Raw genomic sequence first — 19379 nt, 5'->3', positions numbered from 1 at the left:
ATTATATAGTTTCAACTTTAAACTTTCAATGATACAAATTGCGTGTTTCTGATGATCTAACAAAAAGTAACCCCATAGAAGTAATTGAAATTGTGTTTACTTTCTTGGGTTATAGACTTCAATAGTGAATTTGGAATACTGACATAGTTGGCTTTAGTAAAAGAAGATAGTTTCATTGACAATAAAACCACTGGAATCTTTTCATCTCACAAAAAGTAATGCCTTTAAGAAGTAATCTAAATCGTGTTTCTAATATTTTGGATTACAGACTTAAAAGTTAAAATCACTTGACTTATATAATATACTACTTAATGAATGCTAAACCATTCTCCATCATGATGGGGATCAGCCGCTGTATCTCTATTTGTTTTGTTATAGAATGCTAGCATGCACCACTCCTACCTAGGTTTTTCTTCTTTAAGGGAAAATTGGTCACCTTCTTCTTGAGTTGAAAATATTTTTCCTCCCATCTCTTAATGGGAGTCCTCCAAGAGCTGGCATACTGGATTTCAAGACAGGATGTGCCTAAAGAGAGAGTACAAGTTGGTCACCTTCTTCTTGAGTTGAAAATATTTTTTCTCCCATCTCGAAATAGGAGTCCTCCAAGAGTTGGCATACTGGATTTGAAGACGGGATGTGCCTTCTCCAAGCTATATACAAAGTTGACACCGCCATTTGGAAATGGACCTTAGAGGTGTTGTTGGGTCATATGGTCCCTTGGAGTAAGCTGGTGATAATATGGTGCATTATGATAATTCCTCTTTTTAGCTTTATATTGTCTCTGTGGCGGTGGTCCATCTAGATAATAGCATTGGAATAAGTTATATTGAAGCTCCCATATGGCTTTGTTAGCAAGATTCTAAATCTTTGTTCTTAGACATGTTTTGATAATTATTGGATGTAATGATACTGGCCTACCGGACAGTATACCAACCGGTACCACCTGGTATCAGCTGGAAATTCGTAGACATTAAAGACCAACAAGTACCAGGCCATATGGTTTATACCGGTCCATGTTTGTACTGGTAAATACCAGTCGGTGTGAACAGTATTAACCAGTTTTTAAAACCATGATCATAAAGACTGTGGTTCCATCTAATACACATCTTGATCTGTACATTACCATCAACGCAGTGTGATGACTGTATATATAGTGACCTAGTAGTTAGAATGAGGGAATATGAGGAGAATTTGAGGGGAGGAAATAAATAGACCATAAGGTCTGAAGAACTCATACCTTCATTAAATCAAATTCAATAGCATGACTAAATACTAAACATTATTCATCTAAAGTGCATAGTTCTTGACCATCATGATGAAAAGAAAGAAAACTCAAAATCTAATCAGTACTATTTTATTTAGGACTTCAAGTCTTATCCAGGTCCTAACAGATAAAAGTCCAACTAAGAATATGTGACTATTGAACATAAAATAAACAAATATTCGAACTAAATTCCCAAAAAAAAAAAAATCAAAATTTAACGAATTGGACATGTAACTCAAGTAATCTAGGAGTCAAATAGGCACTCTCCTTGGTCCCATAACATAGGTGTATATCTTCAGTTTTTAAGATTGACAGAAAGGAATGACATGATATATGACTGTTCAGGTAGGGCTTTGACTTGGATGTCCAAAATATTTCACGGATTTGTGCAACTGCAAGTAGGTTTTATCTATATGTCACTTGTTCAATGTGGTGACCTTAATTTGCAGCATTTGATTCTATTTCAAATCTTCTGCTGAAGGAGTGGGAATGGACGCATAACTAGAGCCTGATAGACCAATGTAAGAAAAAATATTAAATTAACAAAAATAACCACAAATTTGAATTTGATCTTTTGATTTTCCTTGGATTGGAAAAATTATATGATTCTCATTTAATTTGAATCTTAATTTGCTTAGATTTATAGGTTAGGAGGAGAGATTGAGAAATTTCTAAGAGGATTTGAGTGAAAGAGGGAAATAAACAAGTGGTCTCTATTGGGAAGAGGATGGAAAGGGGTGAAGATTCAGGCCAGGCAATAAGCTTATTGTCCAGTATGCTGTGTACACTTGATAGTTACCTTTCCTCCGGTCTGGTTTGTTGTTGATCGAATATTACAGGTCCTTAATGACCAGTATTTTAATCCATCTGATAATTTATTGAAGAATTCACTGTGGTTAACGTTACTGTCTGCGGCACTACAATTTTTCATTTTTTCGAGTAAGATATGCATCTAGAAGTATTGGAGAACACTCAGAATTTCAGATGATTAAATTATGTTGCAACTGTTCTTATGAAATATTCTTTTGTGAGCCGAAAATACTTTTAGTAGTAGTCATACACCCACTACGCTCTCACTATTTAACTCTATTTAATTGCAGGATATATTACTGAGAGATCAAGCCTACAGTGGAGGCTTTTCAAGGTCTAACAAAGAAATTGTACATTGTCATATTTCATATACACTTAAATATTCACTGCGGGTGAGTGTGCATGTTATTCTTGTGTATGTTGGACATATTTTGCATATATACATGTTAACCAGAATTGAATATCTGCAGGCTTATGCTTCCATTCTTTATCTACGGAAGTTTTCAAGTTTCCAGATTATATTACGAGGCAAGCCTGTCGAGCAAGTCAATCTTGCAGATGAGATGAAATTTATGAAAACAATTACTTATAAGCCTCAAGTTTGTAAGGATGCAGAAGATGTAAGTCATTCTTTTTGTCCTGTGTAGATCTTTATTCTTTCATCTACCACAATTCTTTTTCATTCATTACTTGATTTCGAAAATGCTTTTCTGTTGCAAGAATTATGAAAGTGCTTTTCTCTTTTTAATGCTTGCATGGCCAGCGGGAAATTGCCTAAAGAAATGAAGTAGACACAGACGTCACTATTCTATGATACTTCTTATCATTTAGCCATTTTTGCTTAGTATATGTTAACCAATTGGACCCATGGTAGTCCTAGCCAGTCATCATACCTGCATACCATGTGTCGGGATGTCTATTTAGTTTTGAAACAAGCCTAAAAGAAAGGTAGAGAAAAAAAAAAATACTGCCTAGTACTAAGTCCTATATTTTGCATATCGTTCAATTTACCTTGCTTTATGTGTCGATCGACTGTCGGATTGGTAACTACCATCTGTATTGAGCAATAGGTGGTATTGCAAACCTTGGTTTTGGCCAAATCGAAAGGAAAGATTCAACTTCTTGTAGATGAGGCAATGGTCATAATCAATATTCTTAATCTCGTATCGTACCGATGTACCGAGCTTTTCTCAGTACGATACGATACACCATACCGAGCGGTACGACAGGGCATATCGAACGATACGCCTAAAATAGGCATAAAACCCTTCGAAAATACCTAAAAAATTTAAAAATAAGTTTGATAGGGTTTTTAAGTTAGAAATAAATATACATTTAGCATAGTTTTAGCCAAGGTCTGCCGTATCGTACCGTACCAGCGTTTTGACCCGGGCTCGGTACCGGTACGGTACGGTATACCATACCCAGGTGTACCGAGCACTGTAGCACGTACTGCTACAGTGCACTACTACAATGCTACAATGCACTGCTACAGTGCTCGGTACGGTACAGGGCGATCCGCGTACCGCTGGCCTGTCGGACCGGTACGTACCGCCCGTACCGGGCAGTACGGTCCGGTATGGCAGACCTTGGTTTTAGCAAAACTAATGTAAATTAGGTAAGAATAGTACCACATATTTTTTTCGGGCTTTGAGGAGTAGCCTTTTGTAAGGTTCGCAATTTCAGTCCATTCTGGATTGTCCTTCCATTAGTACTGAATTATCTACAAAAAATATATTTGAATTGTTAAATTATTTTGTTTTTGTATATAACTTAAACTTTAAGATTCAAATGAATTGAGTAATTACATATGTAGATATACCTGATTCTACCACTAAAACAAATGACGAGCCTCCACAAGTGGTGGATCGGGGTCCTTGATTCTATGTATCTGTATATCAATATGATATGTTTGTCGGACCTAATCCTGAAATTGATCTCACGATATAGTGTATTGATACACTGTATGTCATTAGTGGATCAATGTGGTGATGACATAGGTTGATCGTCATGAATCACATGTGTTCGAGGTGACTTTTGAGGTATATATTAGTGAATGTTGGAATTTCTACTTTTGTTATTGATTTGTTGTACTATCGCCCAACTCGAAGGACTTTGTAGGGGTTATTATTTAGATGAAGTAATACAATATAAAATGTGGGGTTTAGAGTTTTACTTTAATGAATCCACCACTTATGACTATGTTTTTTTTCTATGCAATACAATGTAATATTTCCTGACCATATGTATATATTGACACTTTTAGATGAAGTCCGGTTGTTGGTTCTAATTAGTCCCTCGTTGTGAGCTAATGCATTGTGATGACTAGTTAGCTCTATAATGTGATAAATTGTAATGTGGAATTTTATCAGGGTTAATGTAGTCGTTTAGTTGGAAATCATTTAGGTTTTATCTTATGTAACCCTAGGCTAGTTAGCCCATCAGGCTTGAGTCATTGCCATAGGTGGCAGCAAATAGCAATGGCGGCGACGTTAGTTCCATGCTCCTCGCGAGCCTTAGTTGAAGAATCAAGGTGTTTTTCATTTTTCTATTGGGTTAGATTGGGCCGTGCGGGATGAGGACGATTTGCATACCAATCTATGCTCGGATTGGTATGAACCGCTCGTTTCTTACTAACCCGAGCAAAACAAAGAATTCTGACAATGGAATCCCTTGGTATATCTGATGAATGAAGTGTGTTTAGGTATACTTGACATGGACACTAGGGATTTAAACAAGTGACAACAAGATAATGTAAAGTGGCCCTCCACTGGATATAGATCAAAATGGGAGCAGTTAGTAGTCTTAGTATATACTTCACTCCCTTGAATGTGCATTTACCAACTACTTTTTAGGTGCAAGGCCCATGCGGTTTTACACTTAGTTCATGATAATCTAGAGATGGTTGTAGGTGAGTGATAAGACCTTAGGGTTTTATCATAGAAGAAGAGAAAGAAAAGGGATCATCAGTTCGAGGGGATCGACCTCCTAGGGTTTGCCAAAAGGTGGAATAATATTTCGTAGATAGATGAAAAGAAACATATACATCTATATTTATAGAGTTTCACCCCTGAGTCCATCAGGACTTGGACTCCTAATTAATAAATAAATCTCAAATAAGCCCCTATCTGACTCTTACTGAACTAGACAAACTCAATAAAACATTATTCAAAGCTCATAAAATAAAAGAGATCCTAACAATTCCTCCCCCTTTAAATCAGCCTTGTCATCAAGGCCGAGCAACATTAAACTCTGGGAGCTTCTCTTTCAGCACTTTAGTCACAGGATATCTGCGGCGCATCACAATTCGTTGATCAAATAAGTAGGGTCTCCACTTCTTGATAGTGTAAGCAATGGGCCGGCCTTCCGGTGTAGTAGTCATTGCAGTCTTTTGAAGAACCCTCTCCATCCGATGGCCAGTGGTAGTTGTGACCTTATTTCCACGTTTTCCCTTTAGGATCATTTGCTCTTCATTAATAAAAAAACTTCATGATTAGTTTAAAAAAATTCCAAGAAATATCACCCAAGGTTAATAGCTATTTAATTGCAAGCACCACTTCGAAGTCTTCCAAGGGTAGCAAAAAGAAATCTACAAGCAACTCTTGGCCCTGTATAATTAATTTTATCTTCGAACACTTGCTATCACAAGTTAAAATCCGTCCATCAGCGACCTTTACTTTAAATTTATTACAGCCTTCATGTAGTAGGTCAATCGGTCAACAACCTTACTGTCCATAAAATTGTTAGTTCTACTAGTATTAATCAAAACTGTAACAGGTTGATGTTCCAAAGTTTCTCCAACTTTCACAGTTTGTGGGTTAGAGTAGCCGACTAATGCATGCACTGTATGTATGATAGGTCCAACATCTTCATCAGAATCCATACCTTCATGATCAGTATCTACATTGTCAACTTTCGGTTCCTCCTCAATTGGTTGAATCATCAGAAGTTGCCATTGTTTACATCGGTGCTCCTTACTCCACTTGTCATCACAGAGCCAGCATAAACCCTTCACTGATCTTTCCTTGAGTTCTTCTCGATTAGTCTTCAGGTGTTAGGGTTTCAATTGGGAATAGATGAGACCGGTGGCTTGTTGATCATCTATTTATTGTCACTTCTGTTTCGACGATTCTCTCTACTGATTTTTTCCTCATGCAAACGTGCAAATGAGATTGCGACTGTCATAATGCGGGGTTGGCGAGCTTTGACTTCATATCGGATATCTGGATTAAGTCCTTCGATAAATGTTCCTTCCAGTTGTTGTTCGGATCAGTCTCTGGCTTGATTTGACAATTGTTCAAATCTGCTATGATATTCTAGCACTATAGAAGTTTGATGAATTTTAGCGAGCTGCCCATTAACATTCTTGTATTCAGATGGTCCAAAGCGAATGAGAAGTTCTCTCTTGAATTGCTCTTATGAGGGGACTTCGTGATAGGTTTCGTACCAATTATACCATTGGATTGCATCTCCATCTAGTTGAATCGAAACTATTTCCACTTTGGATTCTTCTAGAGTTTTGTGAAATAAAAAAAAAATTTCTACCCTAGAGATCCAACTGGTCGGATCTCCATCTTCCCATCTTGAGAATTCCACCTTCGTGTGAGGGTAGTTTGTGTCCTATTTTTGGTTCCTTTTTGCTAGTCATAGGTGCCCAGCAAGCCAATCACGTGAGTGATGACACATGTGACTTGATACAGAATCTTTTTGCTTATTATATTTTGGCGTATATCACTTTATAACTATTGCATAAATGCATAAATATTGTGATGTCCTTGGATTTGTTCAATGGGAATCGGATCGTGATGAGATCACGATAATGAGATCGATTCACCTTTAAACACATATCCTAAATAATCCCGGTCATAGGTTACTCGAGAGGGACATCGTGATAACCGGATAGACTGGTGTGCTGTATACCCGTCCATATGATGGATGCAGCTGGTCTCATAGCTGCTCGTGTAGGGACACTAGGGATACAGTACAGGTGCTCATTGGAGAATGAGTTCACTGATTGATCCGCTTACGGAATGCTGGATGGTTGATGATGCCTTATTGTCAGACAGCGATTCCGTAGTCCTAGTGGTGTATCTGGTCCTTAGACTTGAGACACCAAGGATGTCCTGTATGAGTGCTCCACTCTTTGATACCAGACTTATAGGTTTGGCTGTCCCAGATCTAGTACAGCTGGTCATTGGGAGTGGTAGTCGACCTTACGAGGGCTATTGAGTGTCGATAGAGGATCATCCACTCTCGGCGTCATGAGAGGAATATCCCATGTGTTCTTGCTCAGACAAATCCCTGGCCAGGGTCATTCGGGTTGAGAGAGAAAGAGTTCTCCGGGAGAATCCGATTAGAGCGAGACTCGAGTAGAAACCGTATGGGTCTGACAGCACCATGCTCGATATACGGTCTCTGGGATATTAGATGGATGAGGGACTATAGGTACATGGTAACTGAGGACAGACAGGTCCAATGGATTGGATTCCCCTGTATCGTCTGGGGACTACGGCGTAGTGGCCTAGTACGTCCGTAGTCGATGAGTCAAGTGAATTATTACAGAGATAATAATTCACTCAGTCAGAAAGAGTTCTGATAGGTATGACTCACGGCCAGCTCGATATTGGGCCTAGAGGGTCACACACATATGGTAGGCATTGCGATGAGTAGAGGTTCGAATATGAGATATCCGACGGAGCCCTTGTCTTATTGGATGCAGATCCAATACCCACTAGGGAAGGACCCATTAGGGTTTGACACGGGATCTCTATAAATAGGAGGGATTCACAGCCTCATAGGCTAGAGTCTTTGCTTGCCTTTCCTATTCGTCTCTCCCTCTCCACCTCAGAGTAAGCCTGGAGTTTTGAGGACGGTCGTCGCAACCCTGCTGTGTGGATCACCGCTAGAGAGGAGGACGCTTGACCTCCTTCACCCTCTTCTAAAGATCTGCAAGGAAACAGGGATATACGATCTCCCTAGGTAACACAATCTCTATACGCAGTTTTGTGTTTTGCGGATTTTTGCACACCAATCTTCGCACGACGATGAACATCTTTTTGGGAATCTGGGATTTTTGTTTTCTTGTTCTTCCGCTGCGCATACGATGTCGCCCCCCATGATTTCCCAACAGTGGTATCAAAGCCAGGTTGTTCGTGCGAATGATTGGTTTTGAACTGCGTGTGTTGTGTTTAGGAAGAATTTTGACGTCAAAATCGTTGACGCAAAAGCGAGAAAGGGCAGCAACAGTTGCTGCCCTCGATCTGCGTGCGTAAAGCGCAGCCGAAGGCTAGCAGCACAGGGGCTGCGTCTGCAGTAGCCGGCCGGCGGCCTGCTTGCAGCAGCCTTGCTGCCGGCGGGGTTGGCAGCCCACGGGCAAAGGTGCCGCAGGGCAGCGGCGCCTGCCGCCGCTGCTCCCGCGGCGTCTACCGTCGCAGGGCAGCGACGCCTGCCGTCGCTGCTCCCGCGGGCGAAACCCCCCCCCACCCCCACAGGGGCGGCCGCCAGGCGGGACAGCACCGCCTGCGGAGGCAGCGGCGCCCGAAGGGGGCGCCCACCCGCAGCGGCATCGCCGCCAGCGGGCGTGCTGCCTTCAGGCGAGGGCAGTGCCCTCGCCCCGCTGCACAGGCCGTCGCCAGCAGGGTGGCGGCGGCGGTGACAACAGCAAAGGATAGTAGGGCATTAGGGTTTTCTGGGAAAAAGATAGTTTTGCCCCTCGGAATTTGAGAAATTCTAGTTTCTGTCTTTTGTCCAAATTACGAAAATACCCTTAGGAATTGAGAAATTCCCTACATGTCCCTGATTTCAGAAAAATATTAATTAATTAAAAGGTTTAGTTGATTATTATTTTTTATTATTATCTAGTAGTCCTATATGATGATGATTATTTATACATGTGATGTATGATGTGTGGACGGATGATCATGGACCGTGTGATGTGTGTACTTGTGATTATTATTATTGAGGTCTGCGAACCTCCATTATATTTCTCGTTTATTGTCGGGCCTGCGTGCCTATGATTAAGTTGTAATCACATGAGGAGGCGCAGCGGGAGCGTGGATGCGATAGCGGGACCCACGAGACGGACGATCGTGATGCATGGAGATGCATCAAGATGTCGACGGAACCGACGAGGACGAGATGGACGATCACAGGGCATGGAGATGCACCGTTGCACACATAGATCTTGATGTGAGTGATTAGGCCTACTGGCTCGGGCCTAATCATATTAGGTTGTGGTCCATGATCATCTGATGTGATTGCTTATACACATACTAGATATGTATATATATTTGCATGCGATGTAGATATATATTAAATATGTATATGTGTGACATGTCATATTAGGAGACCAAATTATAGAAACATCTCTCGATAATATTAAGTCGGTAAACGTGAGGCAATTAGATTGACCCACGTGGCCTTCCATCGTTATGAGTAGGAACCGATTCCTGGTGTAGGTTGAGTTAGTCGAGTCCCTCGAGACTCACCTATATCGCGATTCGCTATCTTGCTTACGACATAGAGATGTCACCGGTGACCTGAGGGCATGGTATGCTTGGTCGAGTCCCTCGAGGGTATATCATCAAATCAGACTCATCTTGTAACGAAGGTGTTGACTTAACCGAGCATCATAGTTGGTCGAGTCCCTCGAGGCCATGGTGATTCGGAGGTCGAACAGGACGGGAATCACAAGGAGTTGTGATCGGCAAGAGTTGCCTACCTTTTAGGCTTAGTGTGATTGGTCGAGTCCCTCGAGGTTACACTAAGACGCTGATTGGATCCTGATCCCCACTAGAAGTCTGCCGGAGACTTCCGTTTCACGTGCTGAGGGTGTCGCGTGACTCGTTAGTAAAATAGTGGGAGTATATTAAAATAGAAGTCCATATCTTGATAGTTTATTTCTTGCAAAATCTGCATGTTATTCATTTCTGCTACATCTTTATTTTCAGAAAATGTCGCTTTCAAATCCCTTACGTGGCATACTTGATGTCAACCGCCTCACTAGTCCAAATTATATGGATTGGCTCCGTAACTTAAGAATTGTTCTCACAGCGGAGAAAATCGTGTACGTCATTGATACAGTGATGCCTACGCCCGAAGAAGGGGCAAGCGAGGATGAGATCGCTCGCTACGTGAAGTACATTGATGACTCCACTCTTGCTCAGTGCTATATGTTGGGCTCTATGACTCCAGAATTACAGAGACAACATGAAAAGATGGATGCCAGATCCATTCTCCTACATGTCCGCAAATTGTTTGAGGAACAGGGAAGGACTCAACGATATGAGATATCCAAGAGCCTTTTCCGCGCTAGGATGACTGAGGGGACACCGGTTCAGAACCATATCCTAAAGATGATTGAGTGGATAGAGAAACTCACAGGTCTAGGAATGGTCCTAGAGGATAACTTGTGTGTGGACATTGTGCTTCAGTCCCTACTAGAAACTGGATGGTTGATGATGCCTTATTGTCAGACAGCGATTCCGTAGTCCTAGTGGTGTATCTGGTCCTTAGACTTGAGACACCAAGGATGTCCTGTATGAGTGCTCCATTCTTTGATACCAGACTTATAGGTTTGGCTGTCCCAGATCTAGTACAGCTGGTCATTGGGAGTGGTAGTCGACCTTACGAGGGCTATTGAGTGTCGATAGAGGATCATCCACTCTCGGCGTCATGAGAGGAATATCCCATGTGTTCTTGCTCAGACAAATCCCTGGCCAGGGTCATTCGGGTTGAGAGAGAAAGAGTTCTCCGGGAGAATCCGATTAGAGCGAGACTCGAGTAGAAACCGTATGGGTCTGACAGCACCATGCTCGATATACGGTCTCTGGGATATTAGATGGATGAGGGACTATAGGTACGTGGTAACTGAGGACAGACAGGTCCAATGGATTGGATTCCCCTGTATCGTCTGGGGACTACGGCGTAGTGGCCTAGTACGTCCGTAGTCGATGAGTCAAGTGAATTATTATAGAGATAATAATTCACTCAGTCAGAAAGAGTTCTGACAGGTATGACTCACGGCCAGCTCGATATTGGGCCTAGAGGGTCACACACATATGGTAGGCATTGCGATGAGTAGAGGTTCGAATATGAGATATCCGACGGAGCCCTTGTCTTATTGGATGCAGATCCAATACCCACTAGGGAAGGACCCATTAGGGTTTGACACGGGATCTCTATAAATAGGAGGGATTCACAGCCTCATAGGCTAGAGTCTTTGCTTGCCTTTCCTATTCGCCTCTCCCTCTCCACCTCAGAGTAGGCCTGGAGTTTTGAGGATGGTCGTCGCAACCTTGCTGTGTGGATCACCGCTAGAGAGGACGCTTGACCTCCTTCACCCTCTCCTAAAGATCTGCAAGGAAATAGGGATATACGATCTCCCTAGGTAACACAATCTCTATACGCAGTTTTGTGTTTTGCGGATTTTTGCGCACCAATCTTCGCACGACGACGAACATCTTTTTGGGAATCGGGGATTTTTGTTTTCTTGTTCTTCCGCTGCGCATACGATGTCGCCCCCCATGATTTCCCAACACTTTTTTCGGTGTCTCCAAGTTGGTTCAACGTAAGACTTGAACTTTCATCTTGTTAAAGCTTGCTGAAGCTCTCCAGTAGACTCATTTTGAAATCATTAAGTGTTTCTTGTAGCCAGTTCTCAATTCTGGTTTCCAAGGCTTTTAGTTGAGCTTTCACTGAATTACCGTTAGCCATTACATAGGACTGTAGATCTGTAATCCTTGACTCTTGTTTCTGGTGTCTAGTCAAGGGCATCAGCACTGCCCTATTCGGTGCGACTGCTGTGAAGTTTGGCCCGAGGCAGCGTTGAGGGCGTGAGGGATCGGGAAGCTACCGAGGAAGCGGACGCCGAGAGCAGTGTGGGGGATCGCTGTGGTCACTGCGAGGAGGATGCTGCTGCCAAGGCTGAGAGGCAGCGATGGTGGCGTGGCTAGGAGCAGCATTGAGGGCGCGAGGGATCGCTGTGAGGCTGTTGAGGAAGCGGACATCGAGAGCAGCGTGAGGGCTCGCTGCGGTCGTTGCGAGGACGCTGCTATTGAGGCTGCCCTGTTTCGGTCGCTGCATGGAGGAAAGGTTGTTGTCGAGGCTAAGAGGCGGCGGTGGTGGTGCGGTTGGGAGTAGCGAGAGGGAGGTCTGCTAGTTGGGAAACAGCGGTGATCGGCGTGGGGAGTTGCCCTGTTTCTGTTGCTGCATGGAGGAAGACTGCTGCCGAGGCTGAGGAGAAAGATAGCGGTTGCGGCGGCTAGGGCGTGAGATGGCGACGGAGGGGGTTGCAGGTGTCGTTCGTGGGCGATCGCTGTGTGCGCGGTTGGAGGCAAAAGCGTTGCTGCGAATGGCTGCGGTCGCGACCTAAGGGGAGGCAGCGAGGGTCGCGGGTGATGCTGGGCGCTACTGGCGGTGGCATCTCCAACGGAAGAAACAGTTGTCGGGGTGTGAGATGGCGACGGAGGGGGTTGCAGATGTCGATTGCGTGCAGTTGCTGCATGCACGGTTGTGGTAGAAGGTGGGTTGAGGCTTGGGCTTCTATAGCGGAAGGTGGGATGAAGAATTGCCGTGGTAACGTCTAGGGTTAGGAGCAGTGAGGAGTCGCTGAGGTTAGGAAACAACGGCGGTGGCCCTTTCTCGCTTGAGCGGGTTGCCGACCCCTCTTTTTTTTTTGAGATGATGATGGCTGTGGCGACGAAGTGATATGAGAAATTGCAGCAGAAACTTCGAGGATCGTTGCTCTGATACCAAATGATAAGACCATAGGGTTTTATCATAGATGTAGAGAAAGAAATGGGATGATCACTTCGAGGGGATCGGCCTCCTTGATCACTTCGAGGGGATCGACCTCCTAGGGTTTACCAAAAGGTGGAATAATATTTTATAAATAGATGAAAAGGAATAGATACATCCATATTTATAGAGTTTCCCCCCGAGTCCATCAGGACTTGGACTCCTAATAAATAAATAAATAAATCTCAAATAAGCCCCTATTCGACTCTTACTGAACTAGACAAACTCAATAAAACATTATTCAAAGCTCAGAAAATAAAAAGGATCCTAACAGTGAGATGGTTGGTGCTGTATTGGTTCTGGACTCAAATAGCATTTTGTTTTAATTGAGAGATTTAAAGAAGTTATGGCTGTAGGAACTCTTATCATACACTAGTTCTGAGTCTTCTGACAAGTGCACAATCTAAACCTCATAGTTATGCAGCTTTTGCTCTGTATTAATTTGACCTACTTAAGTTTAGACCTCTCCACAAATCCTTCGTTTCATAGCACTTCAGGGTACAGAATTTTTATAGATAGTTCATCCCAATACATTCAAAATGGTCATGTATGGTACAATTGGTGTGAGTATGAAATATTGATATGAAGTTGCAACTTTGGAATAAATTTTGAAGTTTGAAATAAGTATCACACTGTCATTGAAATGTATTTGGCTGATTTGTGGAGGACCCAGTTACATTGCAACTAATACCAGTTCATACTGCATGGGCAAGTTAGTGGAGAAAATTTTGATTCTCCTCTATGTTATGGCAGTGTGTGGTGAAAATTATGTACAGTCATTCTGCTTAGCTGATTGAAGTTGCAATGTTGTTTTTGTTGTTGTTTAGATAGTTGGCACCTCTGTAGTTGAAGGAAGCTTTTCACCATAAGGCATTGGACTCTTGAGATTCCATAGTTCTGATAATGGAGATTGCTGACAAAGATTAAAGCAGAACAGAAAACATGTGAATGTAAATAAACAAAACTAGCACAGATGTGAATGGTGATACCCTTGACTAAGAATATAATAGGCATAATGCAGAATTATGTCCAAGGTGGTAGAGAACTATTTCATTGTTTGTGACTTTGTGGGAGAACATCATGCAATCTTCTGTGATAATGTATTTTTCCACATTAAACCATATTTCAAAGAAGAATTTAGGTTCATTATTATATGGAGCATGCTGATGGATTGACAACTACATACAGTGGTGATAGACATTGTGCTTATTTGTGGGTTAAGTGTAGAATGGATAAAAAATGCATTTTTAGCACAATTGAAGCCTACTTTGGAAGATGTATCATGACAGGAATGCAATAACTCCAGTTGTCAGCTGGAAGGCCCTCAGCATAGATAGTTGAAAATGTTATTCATGCCTAGTGACAAATGCAGCAGTTCCATTTTACATCTCAATTGGGCCTCAATTGTACATGATTGAAAACTTGACATTAGTGCCTGTGAAGGTTGAAGCCAGAAGCATTATATAGACACAAATGTTCAGGTAAATGGAGCATACTGAAGAATGTTAGATGGAATAATCATAAAAAATAAAGCAAATGAGTTGCAGAAAACAAGACTGTTGGTAAAAGTTTCAATTTCACACACTGTGTGATTATGCGCCATGATGGCAAACAAGGATTTCTGTGCCTTGTTCGGAGCACATGGTTGGCATGTTTAAAACCATGCCCTTCATATAGCCAACTGGGCAGTGCACCCTGGGTATTGTCATAGAGACATCTAGGAAATTATGTGTCTTAATATGAATGTGCATGGCTTCATAACAATTTATTATGATCTTCAACCTTGCTTATTCAGTAATCAATGCATGTAAAGAGAGTTTTTGTATCTCTGCTAAAAGTCTCAAAAGTTACTTGGTATTTAAAGTAGACTTCTGAGTTCTGATAAGAGTGGTCGACACAATGGTAATTGGTGTATGTTCTAGCTTTTAAAAAGGGTACTATGTTTTTGCTTGAGTATAATATTTAATAACTTACAAGATAGAAACTGGCTGTAGTACACATTAACAATGTTTAACTTTAACCTATCATTAACCACAGAGTAATATATGATTACCTGACGAAGGACTCTTTTCTTTCACTTTGTTGTCCATACATTGTCTTAGGTTAGTATGTTTAGTTATACTTTTCGATGTTTTGTTACTTAAAGAAAATTTCTCTATTTCATTATATTTTTCTTTTCATTCTCTCGTTTTATTTGGTTTGATACATTACCACTTTTCACAATATAGGTGTCGGTGCGGGTGACAATTGGCTTTGCAAAAGAGGCTCCTGTTCTGGGAATTTTTGGCTTTAATGTCTATCATAAAAACCGTCTTATTATGGTGTGGTTATTTTGTCATATAACTAAGTTCTTGTTTACTGTTTTTGTTACAGTTTTTTAATTTTGTTCATGCTGTTATTGAAGAGTATCATGAAACTTTTTACAATTGGGTTTGCAAAAGAGGCTACTGTTCACAGAACTTTTTGGCTTTAATGCTTATTATAAAGACAGTCTTGTTATGGTTTGATTATTTTATCATACAATCAAGTATCTTGTTTACTATTCTAGGGTATGGCTTATTATTATTTTTGTTCATTCTGTTATCCTAGAGTGTTTTGGACTTCCCTACATGTATCACTAGATAGTTATATTCAAACTTGTAGTGGTGCATGGTATAAAATTTTTATGGGATTTCATGGTAGATTTAGGTGATTCCTTATCATGGTTGGCTAGTAACTACAAGAAGATATGCTGTGTGCCATACCATGGCAATACTCCAGTTGGAGTGACATTTTCTCTTTTTTGTTATTATGGCTTTGGTAAACCCATGACATTAATTAAATAATTTGCAAGATTAGCACTGACGGACTGTTATCAGGATAGCTTACGATGATGTGATCAAGATAAGCAAATAAAATAAAATTTTATTTTAAAATAAATAATTGACATATCCAATAAATAAATTCTAAAATAAAATTTTAAAAATTATAAAGAAGTAAAACCTTCAAAATTAAAGTAGAGTTTATTGAGAGAAAACTATTACATACTAAGGATTCTTTTACCTTCATATTTTTTAAAATATCTATTTTTTTAAAAAAATTGAGACTAAAATCAAAATTAAAAAATGTAAAAGTTTATGATAAACATAAATATGCATTAATTTCTTAAAAGGTATCATAAGTATATTATTGTAGTAACTAGTGAGTAACTACTAAATGTCTTTACAAAAGATATTAAACTCATCCGCTTGTAGCTTAGCCCCAAGGAATCTCTATGTACATGAGCATAGGTAACATAGACAACTAAAGGAAGAAATCTTGTCTGAAAATGGTAATCACTGGAATTGAGATTTTTGAACTCATGATATGTTGGTACTCTGTAATAGCATGCTACTTTCTTAGGAGGTTAACAACTAACATCTTTGTATATCCTTTCCTCTTGATTGTACACAATAGTGGACAACAAAGATTGCATAATGGTGGTAGATGACAAATGCAATGGTTGCAGCAAGTACATACAAAGCTTTGTACCTCTATTTCACATACTCATTGTCTTCATCTCTTGCCTTCAGCTCAAAATTTCTTTTCACCTTCTCCTTCCATTTTTCTGCATTAGGTTGTCAATTATGCCAATCTTTGGTTGAGTTTGAATAATTAAAACAAGTTTCTAATTAAAACGGTGATAAATTTGCCAAAACTGGGTTGGTCTTGGATGACATCTTTACAATTGGACATCTTGTTTAAAATTAGGTTTGTGTGTGTGTGTTTGGTGCATATGATATTTATTTTTCACATCAGTTAAATTGGTCATGGACTTGGTAAGAATCTGAACTTTTCTGTGACATATCTCTGGGATTTTTGCTTGTTTTTTAGAGTTGGTACTCTATTTTTTTTTCTTTATTTAAACCAAAAGGAAACTATAACAAGACTTTTCTTTGGAGTTTTATTATGCTGTTGGTTTCAAGATATGCATATTCATAGCCACGTATTCTGCCTTGCTTGGATTGGTGAATTTTTTTATGCAGATGCATTAACTATTGTATGCAAGAGGAAAATTAATCATATCAATGTTATTGGAAAATTAATCATATAGTCAAACCAGAGAAAAGTAAAAACAGAAAGAACTTCCTAAATAGATCTATTCAGTTAGCTAGTGTATGTAGACAAATAAGATAATATAATTAGGAATGAATCAACAATCATATCCTAGTCTATCACATCAAATAAGGTAGCATGTCGAGAATCAAATAATAGCAAATCAGATCTCAATAAATCAAAACATAACAAATCTTGACATATCTCAACACTCCCCCTCAAGCTGGCTCAAAGATAATCAACATCCCCAGCTTGCTAGTCAAGTGATCAAACTGCTGGTTTTGAAGGCCCTTTGTGAAAATATTTGTTACTTGTTGCTTGGTAGGGATAAATGGAGTCCATAATAGTCTGTCATCCAACTTCTTTTTTAATAAAATGCCGATCAACCTCAATGTGCTTTGTTCTATCATGATGCACTGAGTGGTGAGAGATACTCATTAATGCCTTATTATCTGAATATAACTTTATTGGCTGATTTCAAGAAACTCTTAACTCACTTAGAAGTCTTTTTACCTAAAGGAGTTCACATATTCCTTGTGCAATAGCTCAAAATTCAGCTTCGCACTACTTCTAGCCACTACATCAAGTCAACTCGAAATTCAGCTTCTGTTCTTTTACTATCCCAAGTCACCAAATTCCCTCTATGAAGGTACAATATCTAGATGTAGATCTTCTATTATCTATACTGTCGGCCCAGTCAACATCTGTATATGCTTTAACATATACATTGTTCCTCTTCTTAAACATCAACCTTTGTATGAAGTTCGTTTGAGATATTAGAGAATTGTAAAGATTGCCCCCATATGTTCTTTCTTCATTGGGTGAGTGCATAAACTGACTTACAACACTAACATCGAAGGCAATGTGGGGTCTAGTATGTGACAAATAAATTAATTTTCCAACCAGACTTTGATACTGTCCCTTATCCACCTCACTACTCAATAAGTGTTTCAGATGGTTTACAACCCAACATCATACTAGTTCCCCTCCTTGGTTATAGCTACCTCCATACCCAAGAAGTATGCTAATGATCCAAGATTTTTTATTTCAAACTCCTTGACCAAGAAGGTTTTTAGTTTCTCTTGTTTAACAAGATCGTCACCTGTCAATATAATGTTATCCACATACACAATGAGTATTGAGTCCTTTCCACTGGCAGCATGCTTATAAAACATGGTGTGATCAGCCTAGCTTTGTAAATATCCATAACTCTTTATAGCCTTAGTAAATCTGTCGAACCATGCTCTAGGAGATTGTTTTAGTCCATAGAGTGATCTCTTTAGCTTGCAGACTTTATCATACCGTAATGTTCTTTCAAAACCTGGAGGTAGATTCATGTAGACTTCCTCTTTTAGTTTGCCATTAAGGAAGACATTTTTCACATCTGACTACTGTTGAGGCCAGTAAAAAATTGCTACAAGAGACAACAAGGCTCGGATGCTATTCATCTTTGCCACAGGTGCAAAAGTCTCTTGATAATATATTTAAAGTGTTTGAGTGTGTTCCTTAGCCACTAGCCTTGCTTTATAAGTCCCAATTGACTCGTCAGCTTTATATTTCACAATGAACACCCATTTATAACCAGCAGGTCTCTTTCCTTTAGGAAAATTTACAAGTTTTCTAGTCTCATTCTTCTCCATGCCCTCATCTCCTCATACATAACCTTTATCCATTCAGGTACAGCTAGGGCTTCCTGTATAGACTTAGGAATATCTGGGTTTGACAAGTTAAAAACAAAGGATTTGAAAGAAGAAGAGAATTTGTGATATCACACAAAATTGAAAATAGGATGAGTAGTACATGACCTTGTTCTACATGTAAAGAATGGTCTGGAGTACTTCAAAGTTTCATGAGCAGTTGCACTTAGAGCTGACTCTTAGTAAACATAGTGTGGTTGTTGCCCCAAACCTTGTTGATTTTGCCTTATTGTATAGACACATAGTTCTGATTGCTGTTTATCAGTCACTAAGTCTCTCGTTACATCATATTTTTTATGTTCTAGCATAATAGATTAAGGTTGCAACATTGGATTAGTGGTACTAGGGATAGGTTGTGGCTGAGAAGGTAGAACTGTGATAGGAATGGATTCAAAAGGTGATTTCTGAGATGTACCTGTGATAGGAATGAATTCAGGAGAATTCATAGGTAGGGTTATAATAGTTTTCCAAAACTTCTTTTCTGTATGATTCTACCCCTTAAATAAAGTTTTGGAGAAATAAGGTTGATTTAAAAAAAAGGTGACGTCCATACTTATATAAATCTGTTTTGTAAGAGATCAAAGCAATTCTATCCCTTTTGAATTGGTGAGAAGCTTAGAAAAACATATTTTTTTGCTCATGGATCAAATTTGGTGCAGTTATGACCGTATATGAACAAATGCTACACAATCAAACACATTTGAATTCAAATTACTAAAGATTCGGATTTGTGGATA

General features: G+C 40.0%; 1 protein-coding gene across 6 annotated transcripts in view; it reads left to right on the top strand.

Annotated features, from left to right (window-relative positions):
* Window positions 1-19379, top strand: part of LOC135586758 (protein MICRORCHIDIA 2-like) — an 86355-nt gene that overhangs the window by 25978 nt on the left and 40998 nt on the right. For all 6 annotated transcript variants that reach the window (XM_065149758.1, XM_065149756.1, XM_065149757.1 and 3 more), the window contains exons 10-12: window positions 2365-2466; window positions 2545-2694; window positions 15100-15192. In XM_065149758.1, the coding sequence (XP_065005830.1) occupies window positions 2365-2466; window positions 2545-2694; window positions 15100-15192 (345 nt within the window). The remainder of the gene's footprint in view (window positions 1-2364; window positions 2467-2544; window positions 2695-15099; window positions 15193-19379) is intronic.

This window comes from Musa acuminata, chromosome BXJ3-4 (assembly GCF_036884655.1).
Source record: "Musa acuminata AAA Group cultivar baxijiao chromosome BXJ3-4, Cavendish_Baxijiao_AAA, whole genome shotgun sequence".
NCBI lineage: Eukaryota > Viridiplantae > Streptophyta > Magnoliopsida > Zingiberales > Musaceae > Musa > Musa acuminata.
This window is presented reverse-complemented; position numbering and strand designations above follow the sequence as displayed.